Raw genomic sequence first — 18,459 nt, 5'->3', positions numbered from 1 at the left:
TACAATTCTGAAGCCAACGAAACCCTTGCCAGTACTTCTGAAAAGCATACATGGTAAAGTTTCCCTATATTATATCTGCATTTATACAATTCAATTGTTATTACCAATTACTCCAAATTAGCCCATTTTCAGACAGTCATCGCTCTTGCGAGTACTAAAGAAAATAATGATCTTAAGCGAGTGTTGAAACTGTATTAAAGTGTTTGGACCTCCCTCTGATGATAGAAATGGTCTTTCTGGGACCATAACAAGTTCACTAATTGTTCAACGTATAAAGCAAATGTGGAATTTAGTGTTAGTGCCACTTCAGCCTTGGTATCAACAGTCTCTCATCAACAGACATGAAGCAGCCCTCTTCTGGCTTCCCTGGTTTGGGACAGAAATGACAAAAGTTCTGAGATTCTGAGTAGCATCTATGTACACAATTTTAAAATGTCTGGGTTTTTAAAGGAAAATCATATTTATACTACTAAACATTTTTTTTTTTAAAGCAAGGAATGCTAAATTTATAATATTTTTAAGTTAAATTCATCTGTAGACACAGTTTTAAAAGCATCTGATTTTCATGAGTCTTAGGTCAACAATGAGGCCAAATCATGACTACCTTCTTCTGCAGTGGCTTAGCCTTGCAGGATGGAGGCTGTGGATGGGTTCCCTTCACTAGCATCAGCCACACAACGATCCTGCAGCACCAAGACTCAGTGAGTGGTAGATGAGACTTAGGTGGCAACTTCTCAGGTCACACACAAGCTGTTTTCAGCAACTTTCTGTTTATGGACAAAGATGCCAGGAATATGCTGCGAGGGCTGGAGCAGCTCTGCTCTGGAGCCAGGCTGAGAGAGCTGGGCTGGGGCAGCCTGGAGAAGAGAAGGCTCCTGAAGGGGAGACCTTAGAGCAGCTCCAGTGCCTAAAGGGGCTGCAGGAAACCTGGAGAGGGGCTTGGGACAAGGGCCTGTAGGGACAGGCCAAGGGGAACGGCTTGAACCTGCCCGAGGGGAGACTGAGCTGAGCTCTTAGGCAGAAGCTCTTCCCTGTGAGGGTGCTGAGGCGCTGGCACAGGGTGCCCAGAGAAGCTGTGGCTGCCCCATCCCTGGCAGTGTTCAAGGCCAGGTTGGACACAGGGGCTTGGAGCAAGCTGCTCTAGTGGAAGGTGTCCCTGCCCATGGCAGGGGTTGGGGCTGGATGAGCTTTAAGGTCTCTTTCGACACAAACCTGTCCGTGGTTCTATGATCCACAATAAAGCTAAATGAGCCGAAAGAGTCTAAATATTTTCACAGTGTTCCAGTCTTATTAAAAAGAAAAAGGAGGTCTGATAAAATGCAAAAATTCTGTTTTCAGAACCTTCCTATAAGAAGCAATGAGATTAAGTAAGTCTGTATTACTTGCTACTGCTATCAATTAATGCAGCAACAACTTCCAGACATAATAATTATCATATGTGCACTGTGCTTTACCTCTGGGCTTACTAATTTCATACACAGGAGGTTACAACTTTTGATTGCATTAAAACAAACTGATATGTTTCAACAGAAATGCTCCCACTGCAACACATCATTGCACAAAATAGATGATTCAAGTGATACAGAAACTGCCATCTGCACCCATCAGCAGACAACTAGCTAACAGTCATTTCTCCATCCCCTCTTAAACACATAAACCCACTATTACAGCAGGAGAATGTCAGCAGTTACCTCAGCTGCTCAGGGACAAGAATTATAGGGTCTTAAGAGGCAGATGTTGACCACTGGATAAATGCAAAATCACTTGGTGTACCTATCGATAAACATAATAAAAATACATCTCCAATTTCTCTCTGCCATCTGCCACACTGAGAGTTTGCTCAGGCAGAAGTGATGACAATCAGTGCTACCTCATGAACTCGGATCACCTGGAGTTTGGAGGGTCTCAGAAAAACACTGAGATGTTTTTCAAAAAGCGTTTGATTTTTGAAGTTTGCTGAAAACTCGATATATAATGGAAGATAATGACATCCAAACAGCATCTAAAACAAGGGGTGGTTGCGTTGCCGCAAGACAATTGGGTTTCTAGCTATGTGCAAACACAGCAATACATTCAGAAACAACTGAACCCTGTTTGCACGTGGCTTTTTCACAGCCATTCTATCTGCATAATTAAAGTTATATTTCTATTCAATTCTGTCTGAGATTCTATAAATTATATGACTTGCTTTAAAACTTCCCTGTAAGCCACAAAGCACTGGTAATCTTTTTAGTAAATCTTAATTTTCCTTCTCCTTTGGGTGACATATTTCAAGCATGAATACATTGTACTCATTTTGGCAAATCTTACATTAAAATAATTAAACAGTCCTAAACCAATTCAGCTGGCCTAAAATAGTTCAACAGTCCTAAAATATGCATAAAGACAGTGGCAACTATGGTGTGAAGGGGCAAGTGAAACAGGCAAGATTACCGAGTTCTCTGCATTGGTAGTATATTCATACAGCGTGAAAGCATGTCAGCGATTTCCAGAAACCTTTAAAAGCCAGAAGGAACCTGGCTGGTTTCCAGCAAAAGCAATAAAAACAAGTACCAAACACAAAGAGTTAACGCGTTCTTCCTACTTCTGAAAGCAGGAACGAACCCGGTTTCGTCAGTGAGGTTTGGCAACGTGTGAAATCCTGTAACCAATTTCATTTCCTGATAAATGAACGGTCCGCAGGGGAAAGTCAGCCAGAGGCTTTGGGAACTGTCGAGAGCTCAGACATGACCGAGAGGCTCCTGGAAGGAGCCAGACTGTCTCTTTGCTTATCACCGCCCAGCCAAAAGGCACCATCCGAACACCGGCGCTGCCAGACTCCATTTCGAGCCGGAGCTGCAACGTGATAGTGCTTCATCAACACACGGGATCCCCTGAAAAAACAAACCAGCTCCAGCACACGTCTTGCGTTAGGCTTCAAGCAACCGGGCTGAAAACGCGTGGTTGTATAGAACAGGCGTTGGGATGTGACTGCACTGTTGATGTGTTTTACTGCCAAGTGCTAGGAGTGACTTGGTTTTCTGGAGCTTAGAGTCTCCCCGCTTCCCCGCCCTTCCAACAGGAAAAAGCCAAATACAGAAGGATAAATCATTCATTATTGCATAGATTCTGGCAGTAGTGAGGCTGCAAAGGAGGCGTTTTCAATAGGAGCTATATGCTGCTTAGCGTGGAAAGCTGAACATCGCTCTCAGGTTTAAACTGTTCTCAGTTTTAAACTCTAAATTGACTTTTTGAAGAGCTGACCTCATAGAAGTGACTGATGATAGCCGTGCTGATTGTTAACAGTAACATTCAGATCTAATTGCAAAATGACAAATATGCCCCAACACCAGCTCAGCTGTGCGCTGCTGATCTATGGTGAGTGCCATCTTTTCATGCAGAGGTAACCTGGATGTTTGTTTGCTTTTATGTTACTACAAATTGATTCACAACTCCAATATTTTTACAGGAAATTCACGTAGCCCAACACACAGAGAGATTTGAACTTTGAGAGGTCTAAAGCTTGCGCTTGTAAAAAATAAATATTGCCAGTCTGATGACCCCTGAAGGGAGGGTAAAAGGAAAAAAAAAAAAAAGCATGAATAATAACTTCAGGCCCTTCATTACCAAAATCCTGGGTAACTTTTCAAGAGGTTTGCACACTTATAATAGCAACGACGTCTGTAATTGATCAGCTACCCCAACACAACCAGATGTTTCAGTGACAGGAGGAAAGTACTGCTGGTTCTAGACCTTACTGGGAAGCAGAACATCATTTCAGAGAAAGACAATCTGTCTAAAGAGGAACCTGTGGAAGCTAAAGAAATACGCTTGCTCTCAACCAAAGTGTCTGAGTTCAGTTTTATTGCAACTTCTAGGTCTTTGGAAAGCCTGGTGTAAATTCCTTCTTGCTCCCAAGGAAAATGATGCTCACTTGACCCAGTCTGTCCATTAACATGACAACACCATTCATTACTTTGCTGGGATCTCTGATGCATTGTGCTCAAGACTGAGAAACACAAGCTAATAACATCAAAAAAGACAGTTTTCTATGTTAACTAACAAGGCTTACAAACCACGTACGTGGCCTTGGAGGGGTACTACAGCAGACTGGTTTTCCTCCAGACCCACCAAGGTCTACACTTATAGGAAACCAACTCCAGGACCTCATCGCTGCTGCTTCTTCCATAAAGTTACTCCTGTTATTTAATGCACCCTTTAGACGCCAGATGAGAAGAGCAATGAAAATACCTGAAAGAGATCCAATAGGATCAGTTATTCTTTCAGAGTATTTTGATATTCCACAATAGTGCTACATTTGAAAGTGTCCTTGCTACTCTTTGGGCTACTGCTGTGCTTTTAGCCTTGACTATTGCACATCATTGCAGAGCAGTGAAACAAGTAGTCTACTTTCTTCTCTCTTCAGGCATGGCATTAAAATAGAGGGTAATACTGCAGGGTATAGTATACTACAGACAGGTTGATATAAGTAGAACCAGGCACTATAATATTAGTATTTATTTATTACTTTTACAATGAGCAGTCAAAGCACATTGAAGGGATTTAGACATCAGTGTGTTATTTCAATTATAACCTGTATAAGAGAAATGTCTTGTTGAATAATTTACATTTTCATCCCAGACTGGTTTGGGTTAAAGGGACCTTAAAGCTCATCCAGTCCCAACCCCTGCCATGGGCAGGGACCCCTTCCACTAGAGCAGCTTGCTCCAAGCCCCTGTGTCCATCCTGGCCTTGAACACTGCCAGGGATGGGGCAGCCACAGCCTCTCTGAGCACCCTGTGCCAGCGCCTCAGCACCCTCACAGGGAAGAACTTCCTAATGCTCAATCTAAATCTACCCTCTTACATTTCAACAAGAGAGCTTTCAAAAGCTCACTGGACTTGGGGTGGGTAACCAAGACTCACTCCCGGATCCTTCAAGCTGATTGTACACCAACTAACCTCTATCTCTGCTCCTTTAATTGCTTCTTTCAATCCACTTCAACTGAATTGGTTGAAGCTCAGAAGCTCATAGACTCTTTTTTGTTGCTCTGCTCACATACAATGTAGGAAGAAATGCAAAGATCTCATGGTGCGAGACCCTCACCAGACTGCTGACCACCATGGGCATGACTGCTCTGCAAAGGCATGTACAGCTTTCCTTGGTAGTCAATTGAACTACTGCAGATATAGGTGATGGGGCTGGTCTCCTTCCATCTACAGTCATACAACACAAAAACCCCCAGTCCTCTAAAGCAACATAGGAGAGGCAAAGCCAGGACAATCTTCTCAATCAAAGAGAGGACATCTTCTCATTATTCTGCACTAGTGCTCTATCAATGTGACTCCTTCAAAACAGCAGCCACAAAAATGAAGCAGAGGATAGAGAAAAGTGAAGGATAGTCCCTCTTTCTTTCTGGTTAACACCAGTCACTAGGAGCCACATACTCCTCACAATGAGATCTGCAAAGTCCTAGGCACTTGCCCAGTGTCCTTCTAATATCATGCCTGGTAGCATCTCATGAGCATAAAGATAGGGCTTAAAAACATTGAGAATGCTGAAGCCAACAGCAAAACTCTTCAGCAAAAGCAGTTTTCCTATGGATCTCTGAAGAGTTAGGATACAGCAATGAATGTTCCAGCAACTAGGAAAAAAACAAGGTTGAAGTTCTCTGTTTATATTTTACTTTAAAGCCTTATACAGTGCTTTCTCCAAGCTGAAAGCATGATTATTATTTTCTGTTCAAAGAGATTTTGGCTCCTATACAGCAAGAAACTGATATTACATGAGAAACATTTAAAGATCAGAGATTCAAGAGTTTGCTAATGCATACTTTCCTATGCTGATGCTGCAACGGTGTTTATATTACTCGTCAATAGGGAGGTGTCAGAAAAACATTAATATGTTTTAACTGTGTGCTAGGCAAACAAGCAAAATAAAATAGCCTTTTCTTTTTCCCTCTTGTTCTAGTCAACAATGCCAAAAGTTACTGTTTATTTTTCTCCACCCCCATGGAAGAATTTATAACCACTGAAGTAAACTAAAGTTAAAAAGCTGGGTTTAATTCCAAAATTGACTGACAGCTGCTATGTAAAAGCAAACTTAACGTGTTTAGGTTCTCAAGAGTATTCACATTTGAAAAAATTAGTTTACTGGAGCCATGAGAGGGGTGGGGTGTTTTTGGACCCTTCCCCATAATGCTATGAAAATAATGTAAAAACGCAAAATTGTCTAATTTTCACATAGAGACAACTGGGGAGAGGTGGAGAGCACATCCCCTTTTCAAACAGCCTTGACAGTAACGTATAAATATGCGATCAGTTACAGTGTTAGCTGACTCTCTTTGGGAGTGCCAAAGAGAGGTTGTGAATGCCACAGTACACACCACTGCTGTTAGAGCTGGCAGTATTCAAACAGATAATATACATACTTAGCTGTAACTAAGACCTTATGTGCAAAAGGGCTCGTCTTGCACCACTCCAAAGAAAACCAAATCTTGACATAAACGACAGTCAAAATCCATGCAAACACCTGCCAATATGGCAACTGTAGGAAGAGGTCTGGTTGGTTTTTTACTTAAAAATATCACAGCAAAGTTTGAAAAACAAATAAATATGCTTTATAAGTGACTCACCAACACTACCAGACTATGCCAACATTTCAAAAGCCTGCAGTCCAGCAATATGAAGCTCTATGGATCACTAGTTTCCAGTCAAAACTACATTTCAAAGATCTGCAGTATAATTCATTTCATTTTCTTTAAAGCTTCGAAGTTAACCAATTTCTCCTGTCTTACCTGAAGGAGCTTCTGATAATGAAGTGTTAGCATTCAATCCAACTCATCAACTGTATTTGCATTATGCACAGCTACAAACAAATCTCTCTAAAACCTGACAAACTCTACTTTTAACCATGGAACAAAAGGACTCACCAAATTCAAAACACTGAATCCACAGATGCTAAAGCTAATTTACTTTGGCCTTTGGCTTCTTCACTGTTAAAGAAAAATAACCAGGCACATATAAGCAAAAGTCCTTTGTTACCATGCTATATATTCTAACCGGCTGCTCCAGCCTGCCTCCTACCAAGGATGCATTTCTGTGGATTATCATATTTATGCATAAAAGTGACAGCAGCATTTGCTTCTGAACTACAGCCCTGAAGTTTTGGCTCCCTTCTGGGATGATGCACTTAAGAATGCCAGCAAGTATCTAACCTTAAGCACTGTAACTGTCACAGTTTTTCCATAATATTTTTCACGTGCTTTCCATCTTGCCTACACACAAGTTTGCACCATTTAATTAAATAGATTTAGATGATATAAACTCCTGCTTGGACATACTTATTATAAAGTGGTGTCATTCAGTTTAGTTTCAACTCACTCTCAACAGTTTAAGTAGCTGGGCTTATATTAATAGAAGAGCACCTGTGTAAGGGTTTGCCCTGGTTTAGACAGACAGGTTTATAATCCCACTTTAAGATTAGCCAGTCAGCTGAGTGCAGACATGTCTTTGACTGCCTGCTCACAGCTTCATGATGATAAGTTATTTTCTGACCACAAAGCCCATCAAAACTTTCAAGATAGTTTTTCCTGGAATTTTGATTACCCAAAATCATATTTCTCAAGGGATGGGGAGTATATTCTTCTCTACCCGAGGTCTCTGAGAATCTGACCTCTAAAACGAATGCCTTCAAAAGAAATGTGAATTACTGTTCATCACTTACAGGTCAGCTCATGGAAGCAGGGAAGTTTGACATCTTAATTGAGGGTATAAATTGTCAGAAGGACATATACAATCCATAAATATTATTCTTCTTAGCATATGTTTGGTGTTTTGGAAAAGCCCAAAAAGCACTTTGTTTAAAAGTTTCTTACACTTCTCTTACTAATCCTATCTTCTTCAGGTTAAGGGTTAACAGCAGTTGAGGGCCAGAAAAGGAAGCCTCCACTATAGGTGCCTGCCTAGCGTCAGACCTAAGGATGTATTAGACACAATCAGCTTCCACTATAATAAGATCTTTGACCCTTCAGCCAGAAAAACATATATATCAGGAAGAATTTGATTAATTTCTTTTTTAAGGAAGTTTTCTGTCTCTCTTGCTTAGGGCTATGCCCTAGAGCTCTGGAAAGGAGCTGCTGGTATCCATAACTCCTCTGCCCCTACCTCTTTACAGTGTCATACAGTTAATTCGTGCAGTCTTCTATCTGAAACCCATGGTAGTGAGGTACAGTTATAGCACTTAAACAAATGCAAAAAAGCTGTACATGGCTTAAGAATTACAGGTCTGCCCCAAGGTTTAATTTAGACCATTAAAAACCACTGGTCTGGATTCTGAAGCCAGCATCTTGCTGTGGCCAGGTAACAACCACTGAGGATTAAGGACATAAGGACTCTTGAAAAAGAAACCCAACCAGAGCAACAGGAGCAATTGGAATAGAAGACAGGGCAATGGACGGTCTCTTGGGATCAACATCGTGTTAGGCAGCATGCATATATACAGAATGCCACTAGTTTCCTTTGCAACCTGGGATGCTGTGCAAGTGCTACCCATGTCCTGCCCCTCTGCACAGTGTGATGGTACAAGTGACTGTTGAACAGATGATGCCTCCTTCCTAGAAGGAGCATCTGCAGAAAGAGGGTAACCCTTCCCCAGAGCACTCAGCAGCCAAACCAAGAAACTGTTTAGAGCCCCTCAGTTTTGGGGACTTCACATACACTTTATGGGTCCATCTTCTTCCCAGAGTTGGAATTACCTAATACTTGGCAACCCCCATTGAGTTCACCACCACCTCAGTCAAACTTCTGTGATTTTTATGACATTTTGGTGTCAGCGCTGCTTCCCCAGGAGTGGGGTGATGTGCTGGGGACGCAAAGCTGTTCTGGTCCAGCTGCCAGGCAGTTCCTACCATCACTCCAACGACTATTTACACTTTTCCCCTGTGCTCTGATGCCTTCATGATTAGGGGCTTTCTCCAATGAAACAAATGGAAGTTTGAAGTACACCATTAATAAAAGGGGAAACCTATGAGAAGTGCTTTTAACACCTAAAGAACATGTTCTGCTGAGAGACTGAAAGCTTTTACCCCTGCTTCTTTTGCTATTCTGTGAAATTTTAATGCCCAAACTAGAATGTACATTAATAAATATTAAATTTTGTACCATGCCAAGAAGGTGTGAGTTGATGGCATAATGGCATGTCTGTATAACACACAAAGAATGTGTGACAGGATGCACACTGGTGACAAAATATTCATTGACACACGGAGAAAAGGAATAGGAGAAAAATAAAAGCAGCTCAGCGTACGTTCATGAAAATGAAATCTCTCCCTTAAGCAGCTTAGCTAATGGGAATTTTTCTTTTATAAAGCATTAAATGTGGCCTCCCAAGTGTGATCATTCCATGAACCCAAATGTCAGTTTCTAGTCACTAGCTGGTATTTGAAACAAGTTTTCCCACTTATTGTGAAAGAGTGGTTATCTGTTGACTAACTCCCTTTGAAATCCTGAGATAACTGCCCGACTCCAGACATGGTCCCACTTCTCTCACGTTCCTGATCCTGAAAGTACAGATGGTTCACCAAAGGGAAGAAAAGCAGAAAAGAAGAAAGTTCCTGAGAACTTAAAAAAAAAAAAAAGTAAAAATAAAGAAAGAATGAGGCCAATTTTCACCTATCACTATGATCTCTAAATTGCCTTTAATAAGCTTCTGCAATAAAACAGGGAGCCTGGATTGTGGGCTGCTCGTCTGCGAAGCAGACAGCTCTATCTCCATGCCGTGGCTTCTGCCTCCATCCTGGGCATATTAACTTCATTTATCTTCTCCCACAGACTGAAGAAGAAATAACCAGCTCTTGATTTCAGCACCTGCCCTTTATCTCTCTGTTTATGCAGAAGTCTTCTAAAAGGCTAATTACTCAGCCTGGACTTTCCCTGCTTTCCACAGTACATGGCTAAAAGCATATGCTTAAAATAATGTTAATTATATTGTTTGTCTGCAGTCAGATTGCTCCAGGACTGGAAGGAAAATTTTGAGTTAGAGCTGCCATTTCCCAATAATTATTTGCTAAGAAAAGGCAGGATATCTTTCCTAATACATAAATACATATATATATATATATATATACACACATATTTATTTGTTGGTCATATATATATATATATGACCTCCGCCTAACATGCCAACTTTGCATCCCAATGTTGCTTCCCACGGTGAAAGGGAGCAGGAGTACCAGGGTGTGCTACAAAACTGATAAGCTCCATTATGCAGATCAGGATCGTGGCTCTAAGTGCTGTTATTTTTAGTTGACGTTTGTTCATGTTTGAACTATGGTCTAAGCAACAGGCTCAAGATCTGAATACACGTAACGCCTCTTAAATGCTCACTTCCTCGACAAAGGCCAAGATAAGCAACTTGAAAACATTCACTGTATTTATCTGTGCATACACTAGGTACTTGCACATAAGAAAAAAACCCACCATTGTCTGAGCTGCAGGGAAGTGAGCGAGCGAGTAAAAGCACTGATTCAGTCCTCATTCTTCCCAGTCATAACCTATTTGTGCTTCAGCCACCTCCCTCACAGTGCTTCAGCTGAAGATGGTAATTTCTAGGAGGTAGGAGTAATATCTCTGCAGGGTCTCTTGTACTTGAGAACACTTCAGTATGTTATGGCAAAAGGCAAGGATGGCTTGAAAATTAATTAGCAATTAACTGCAAAGCTGATCTATAAATTCTCAGGATTAAACACAGCTTTGCATGTTGCAATTACATGTAGATCATGTCAACCCAGATAACACAGACCCGTAATTCCTTCACACATTGTCCAAGCTGGCCAGACACAAGCCAACTCCTGTGCAGAAGCTGCTTCTCTGAATTGGCTATAGCCTAGTCATCGTGTGTTAGAAAACATGTCCTTTCAGCAGGCAGTATTAGTTGGTCTATGCAGCTCACAGTCTGCAGTGACTGCAGGTAGGGCTGCTCCCACCCATCCAGACATGCCCAGAGAGTGTCATTAAAGACATGTGGATTAAAGCTTTCTCCTTTATTTAGCTGCTGAAATTCCTCAAGGTTGCCAGAGTTATTGTGTAACTATATCTTTAGTCTGATCTTACTATGAGTTTGTTGAGCGTTAGAATAGCTTCCCCTGAAAACCTCAGAGAGTGAAGCGGGAAGACCTGAGGAACTGTGAGGATGAAGGGCATGAAGACTCACAAGGTCATTTCTACAGGAGAGAATCTCATGCTGCTCATCATTAATCTGTGCAAAGAAAGGATGTTATTTGCATTCACAAACTAATGCATGACATTACAGATACCAAGGTCAGTGTCACCAACTTTTCTCACCTGCTCTGGCCAAACTGTTGCTCAGCAAAAGGACTTTGAAAACAATGACAAAACCCAGTAGGTAGAATGGGCAGTGTAGAAGAATTATGTGAAAAGTGTCTGGTTTTGCCCCTGTCCCCAAATGCAAATCCTTGGAAGGAGAAGTAAAAGACACTATAAGCTCCAGAGCTTATAGTAAGTCACACTCCAACTCACACTAAAAGCATCCTTAAAACTGGAAGTACTCAAGTGCATGGTGAGGACTTACAGAGCTCGGCACTCATCAAAAAATTCTGATCCTTTGATTCAAGTGGAAATATAAACATGTAATTGTGAATGCTGTGTATCATTAACGCAGAAAATTTAAACATGATGGGATTTCATTCCAGAAACAAAATTTCTTTAAATTGTGGCCCAACGTGCAAATCAATCTGGCACATTAAGTAACAGATAAAACCCTCATTTTCTTGTAAGCTGTGAACTTATTTAGCAATGGCTGTGTGTCAAGAAGGAATCACTGTAGCCTCTTAACAGCTTTTAATTATCTGCATGCAAGAGTAAATTCTTATAGAAAAAGCAAAAGGTCCAGTGTTTTAATTCAAAGTACTGAAGTGTAGTAAGGACACAACCCAAAGGGCTGTATTTGGATACAACAACTTCCCTGGTGTTACTTAGGCTATTCCTGTACTCAGGACTTGGACTCTAGACCAATCTCTCCCGAAGTAATTCAGCCTGAGCGGCTAAATACGTGCCATCTCAGGGACACAAGGAACTGTAGGAAAGACATTAGTATGTGCAGCCAGCTAGACAATTCCCACTGGGTGTTTTAAAATTACCAGGGTATAAATAAATTACCAGCCGTCGCCAATGGCTGTGTACACAGTGCGCCTTATCAGATGATATTTTCCTAAAGTTACTATGAAAGAAATGGGTCTTCAGAAGGCGCTTTTGCTCCCTTATCATGGAGTAGGAACAAAAACAGTCCTGCAGAAAGCAGGCAGTATTTAAAATACACTTGGCATAACGGAAAACCAAAATTCATCCTGTGTTTAAAACACACATATAACTCCCATTTACTGATTTAACTACTCATACAGATTTAATTATTGCAGTATTTAAACATCACACGGCTGTTAATGGATTTTAGCCTCACAAAACCTGTCAAGTTGGTAAATCCCTCACAAGACTTCAGAGATTCTCAGAAGGGAATGGAGGGGTCTGCTCAGGATTATACAAAAAGCTCATAATCATGTTGACCAGACTTACAGGTCCCGAAATGATTTTTCCTAGATTGATTAATTCTTAACTAAAGCCCCCAGAACTTATCTTTGTAGCATTTTATACAGACTCAAACAGAGAAGCAGAACATGAGAAAAAAAAGATTAAGTTAACAACAACAGCAAAGAGAAAGATCAAACTTCGGTTACAGCTTAACTAAACAACGGATGGAAAGGTGAGACTGCATCCTTGACATTTTCTTTGTCAAAGAAAACCTTGGCCTCAACAAATTGAAATTCCTCCACGCACTTCAATCTAATAACTAATCAAGAAAACTCACCCAAACATTTAGTACAAATGAGGAATTTAAATTAAAACATACTCACATGGCAATCCACAATGTAAACCCTTATCAGTCGCTATCGATAGGAGAAATATGTTTTGACATTATGGATATAAAGGGTATGTAATTGATTGGAAAAGTACACTTTAATTGACAAGGTCTTGAGCACTTACTCTTAGCCTGTCTTTGGGCAAAGCAACAGCTCCTTGCTTGATGATTTCCAGAACTCGCTCCACTGACAGCTCAGCTCCAGCTTGCTCTAATCGGGAGCTGAAAAAGCTGATCACCTGGAATGAAAAATCAGAGCACGTAAAAAAATTGAAAAGGAGAGATCTTTGTATCAATTTACACATGAAGATGTCATCTTCTTTCTGTGGATCAATGTATCTGTACTTCTCAAAGAATAATCATGTTATCACTTGTGCCAGGGAGACTTAGTTGATGTCAAACCAGCACAATTACCAGTATCCTCCTGCAGTCATTTCTAACAGATAGATGATTTTACAATTTAACACACAGAGCTGAATTAATAAATTTACATTTTCAAGTGCCATGCACTGACATATGCTTATATTTCTACCTGTCAGTACTTCTGCACATCAGGATTTTCAAGGCCTTCCAGTCTTTGTATAGTTTGTGCTAGAAATTTGCTTTCATTTTCAAGCCTTGAAGTAAAATCCTTATAGTTTCAATTACTTCTGGAGAGAAGACCTTAAGAGAAATATTGCATATCTCAATACAAGGACTTACATGACTTTCTGGGGCTTTTGTAGCATTCAAAGCCATGGCAATTGTGAGGGGAGCCCACAAAGCTTCACTTCTCCCTAAATTAATCATGCAGAAAGCCCCATTACCTTCTCCATCACAGATTCCAGCGCCAAGGACCTCTAAGTTCCCTCTCAATGCTCTCATCCTCCACCAGTTTTCCTGGTGAGGCCAAGCTGATTTTCACCATATTTCCCTCCCCACCCCCTTTTCTATGACCCAGCTGGTCCTTGTTAGCTAGAACACAGTTAGGTCAGGCTTTAACTTTTATCCCTCTCCAAGCTCAGTAGGTCACACCAGAAGCAGACATCCCATCGGCAGTTCTCCATGTGGGACATCAGAAAACCTCCATTTCTATAGCTGCTTTCATCTAAAGAGAACACACTCTGCAAGCCCCATCCCTTATCCTGGAGGAACTCATCAGTCATGCAGAGGATCTGAAACTCAATGCAAAAAAGGTAGAGGGCAAAATTTCAGCTCCTATTTAGGACCTATTTGGCGTCCTTTGAAAGTACCACAAGACGTTCAGAACCATTTAGTAGATCCTGAATACATGTAAGCATCAGGCTACCCCTTGGCTGGAGGTTGGAGGTTCTTCAACATCTGGTGGGCTCCGGACATGCTCTGTTTTGAAAAGTACTCATGTCCACTTGTATCTGAATCACAGCCTCCAGCATATCAAGTGATTTTTGATAATTCTCCCAAGTAAAAGGGGGGGAAATGTGTATTATGCTACAAAATCTCTGCTGAGCTCTCTTTGTTCTGGAGTGAGACACAGCTGGAGCCAGAAACCATTACCCTAATTATGCCTCCAAGCCCAGCTGCTGCTAATAAAACAAAGACAGCTGATGGCTTGATTACTGTGAGATTCAAATTTGTCGTTCCTCTCTTGCGATCCTGAAACCTTAGTCCTTGTTTTAAGCAGGTAAGATTTGCTAGGCTGTACAGCAATTTTCTCTAGAAACTTGAAACACCAAGCAAGTGAGATAAAGACAAATGACAGTTGCTCAAGTTGTCTTTTTGGGGGTGTTGAGGGTTTGGATGGTTTTCTTTGTTGTGTTTTAAACAGATGCATGGAAATAGTCAAAAGCCAGGTCTAAACTTCTGTCCTTAAGATCATCTCCATACTTGAATAGAAGGGAGAATTTCACTGCCTCTGGCAGATGCTTCAGGTAGGTTTTACCCTTTTACAGATAAGGACGTAGCGCAGCAATATGATTTCTGATTCTTGAAAATAAACAGGAGTAGGGAGATGTGCTGAGTTCATAAGCAAAGGAGCTGGAGGGAGGAACCAGGAATTACAGAGGGGAATGGCAAGAAACAGCTTGCGCAAAGAGTGTGAGGACCTTGGAGTGAGGCTGACATGGTTTTGGCATGGAGTCCGGGACAAATTGCTGGTGGAGGATACACAGCTTGGAGAGGAACGAGAAAGTTGCCCACAAACTTCAAAAGAGAAAAACATCTTCCTGCATTTCAACACTCCCCTGTTGTCAGTAATCACTGGTGAAACCTATGCTCGCCCAGGGCAGGCTCATGCAGAGAATCCATCCCACTAGTGCTGCCTTGTTAGCTTGAGTTCTGCTAAACCACAACAAAAGCAAAGCTTAATATTCGGCTTCTAATCAAAAGGATAAAATACTATTATTAAGGCAAACACATAAAAAACCTGAATGAAGCTCACAGATACTACCTGAATTCTGGTGTTTCCTAGTTTGTAAAGTCAAAGCCTCCAATCTCAACATGTTTTTATAGAAGAATTATTTTTTTTGTGGTAAAGGTACTAATCTTGGTTGAGCTGTGTTCCACAAAGAACAAAAGTGAGACAGGATTCTAGTATTTTTAGGCTATGACAGCATTTTACAGAAGTTTGTATGGCTCTTTTTTTTTTTTTTTTTTTGGTACACACTTGACAACTGAAATTAAAAATATCTACCTTAATAATAATACTTTAAGTGTTATTTGCCTTACTACTACAGACAATATAGAAATTGGAGTAATTATCTTTCTAACACTTATTGTACACTACCTCAATGAGATACAGAAATAAGGAAGGAAAAAAAAAAAAGGAAAAAAAAGATGAATTATACACAGAGGATTGTAAAAGAGGCATTTGCTTACTGCCATTAGATTGGTTGTAAACCAAAAAGCACCCAGCATTACATCCCTACTGCCCAAGCTTCCAACCTCTGTAGCAGAAAGTCTAACACTTTACCTAGTAATCCAACCAAATCACAAATATAAAAACAAAAGCTTAACACAATACTAAGGAACAGTAGCCCTTTCCTTCGAAAGAGATTTAATTATCTTCTAGACATAGTAACAGAGCTGCATTTAAATAATCATGAAAATTACCAGATTTCAACTCCTTGTCCACTTAAAAATGAGCCAGGAAAATCAAACTGGGTGGACAATATTAAATGAGTTTTCAAGTTTTAGCACATGCTTTGAAACCCAGTGCTCAGCATATTAACGTAATGTATGAAGAAAACCAGATCTCAGGGCAAATGAACGAGGCTGAGAGATGCTGCCCACTTTATGATATTCTGCAAATTATTTTTCTCATCAATTATTTGGGCAGGCGGTCGAAGAAAATAGAAAATAACAGCAAACAGTGCTTCAGAAGAACAGCAAGGGATTTAACAAGTCACTGTGAATTACTCGTATCCAATTCATGCTCTGCACTGAGAGGCCCTCTCCATGCAAGGAACATAACCCATTTTAAAAAGCTCTCTCTCTGCAATCTGCCTTCCACATTAACAGAGAATAATAAAAGGTACGTCTAATCCTGGATTAGACAACTCCTCATCAGGAATATCTTAGCATCCAGATGAAATGATGTACGGACAGCACCTTGCCCTGTGCAGAGCCTAATGATGGTTGTGTAGGCTACCCAACTGTGGAGTGTGATAAGCATGCAGTGACATGGCTTGGTCATCACCAGTTCTAGGGATTTCCAGGCTTTGATTCCTATACTATTAATATACTTGAGATCTCTAAACAAACCTGCTTTCTACAGTGATTTTCAAAATCGGTTTTCTTAAAGCTTTTCAATTTACGAGGTCAATTTTCCCTGAAAGACCCATCTTTATCCCTTCTGTTTTCAAAACAATAAAAGATTTTCAGAGATTAAAAGTGTTACAAGAAAGCTAGAATTATTCAAAAACAACATTTTAGGTTTCGGGGACTTTTTTTTTGATATTATGAAGGAATAACCACAGCATCTGTTCTTTCACCCATTTATTGCTTTTGATAGGGCTCAAAGGCTGAAGTAAAAAAAAAATTCTGTTTATTATAGCATGCACAAATCAGCAGCGCTTTCAAGGGCAAGATGCTTTCTCCACTTGGATTCTTTCATGGGATACTGAAGTCCTGCAAGGCCCCAGCCCATTCCCTAACTAACACTACCCCTCCTTGCTTTCTCCTCCAGCTAAAATAACAGCGGAATTTGCTGCTACCTCCTCTGCCTGCAAGTGTCAAGGTTAACTCTGGAAAAAAGACAAAAAAAAAAACAAACCCCAAACTTGGCACCAAACGGAAAAGTTCTGATTCCTTTTTTTGCCCTTTTTCCCTTTGTTTTTCCCTTTGGAAAGGCACACATTTTGACATCGGCTATTTTATATGTCCAGCCATGTTCACCACGGGGAGAGTAACTAACTGTATTGACGCACACTGAAAGGAGAAGAAAAGGAAAAAACAAACCTCTTGTAGTAAAGTACCGCAGAATTAGCACTTCAGCTAAGTAGTTTCCTTAGGAAAACATAAATCGCAGCAATTTTCAGTAGGCAACAGGCATAGCCCGCTATCCTGCAGCAAAAGTGAGGCAATGCCAACCCTCACTGATTTAAGAAGGGATGAAATAGCTCCAGGTGATTCAATATCAGGAGAAACACAGAAGGATTATCAGCAGACTTTAAGCACTGAAGTTTTTCAGATTCACCTTGAAACTAGGAGCATGTTTGAAGATATATAAACTTTTCAAAGTACTTCTCATCTCCCCACTCCTAGCATGGAAAGTGGGTAGCAGTGGGGAGAAAACAAAGCAAAAAGACAAAAATAATCACTTGAAGTATCTAGCCAGGCTCTAGGAATCAGCAGGATCAAGGTTTTTCTATGGGCATTTTAAGGAAAACCATAAAATGTTAGTTCTCACATCTACTGCAAGTCCTGCCTATGTCAAAGTAGGCTTTGCTGTACCAGAGCCAAGCCAACACAACTGATTTTAAAATCCAGCAGGGAAATGTCTTCGGAGAATTAAATACCTAGCAGAAAATTGCATCAAACAGATCCTTTGCGCCATTAAATCATTGCTCCTGACCTCCTGATTTCTATCAGACTATTTTGCAAACAAACTTCTAGCAACTCCTAGTTAAACCTGTTCAACCACACGCTATCTATCATTAGCTCACAGGAAATATGAAAACAATGAAAGCCAGTGAGTTCTCATGATGGCCATGAACCAAACTCATCTTTAGGAATTCCTAGCAAAGAGTCTCCACCAAATTCCTGAGACATCTGAGCTTGCTGGCCAAATTATAGACCACCTCTGAAGTGGAGGATTATAGATAGTTCACAGCTGAAACATTTCTGCAGGAGGCCAGAACAGGAACCATAGCATTCCTCTTTGTTCACCATCCAGAGGAAGAATATCCCATTTAGCTAAACAAGATGCACAATATCCTATTAAGATGACTTTCTAAAATGAAAAGTAAATTAATAGGAAACAGAAGGTATTTTGAGTTCAGTTTTTTCTGTACAGAATTAACTGTTCCCATATGTTCCCAATCAGCTGGCAATGGTGTTTTTTAGCTTATTTATAAAATCCCAGAAGCAAAT

At 40.6% G+C, this 18,459-nt stretch overlaps 1 protein-coding gene across 1 annotated transcript in view; it reads right to left on the bottom strand.

The window, feature by feature from the left end:
- LOC133212949 (dymeclin-like) overlaps positions 1 to 18,459 on the bottom strand; it is a gene marked incomplete at its 5' end in the record, with an annotated part of 67,650 nt that overhangs the window by 19,770 nt on the left and 29,421 nt on the right. The window contains one exon of the mRNA XM_061354822.1: positions 13,035 to 13,148. Within this exon, the coding sequence (XP_061210806.1) occupies positions 13,035 to 13,148 (114 nt within the window). The remainder of the gene's footprint in view (positions 1 to 13,034; positions 13,149 to 18,459) is intronic.

This window comes from Neopsephotus bourkii, unplaced genomic scaffold, assembly GCF_033783945.1.
Source record: "Neopsephotus bourkii isolate Nb327-2 ecotype Australia unplaced genomic scaffold, CSIRO-AGI_Nbou_v1 NB_749, whole genome shotgun sequence".
NCBI classification, from domain to species: Eukaryota; Metazoa; Chordata; class Aves; order Psittaciformes; family Psittacidae; genus Neopsephotus; species Neopsephotus bourkii.
This window is presented reverse-complemented; position numbering and strand designations above follow the sequence as displayed.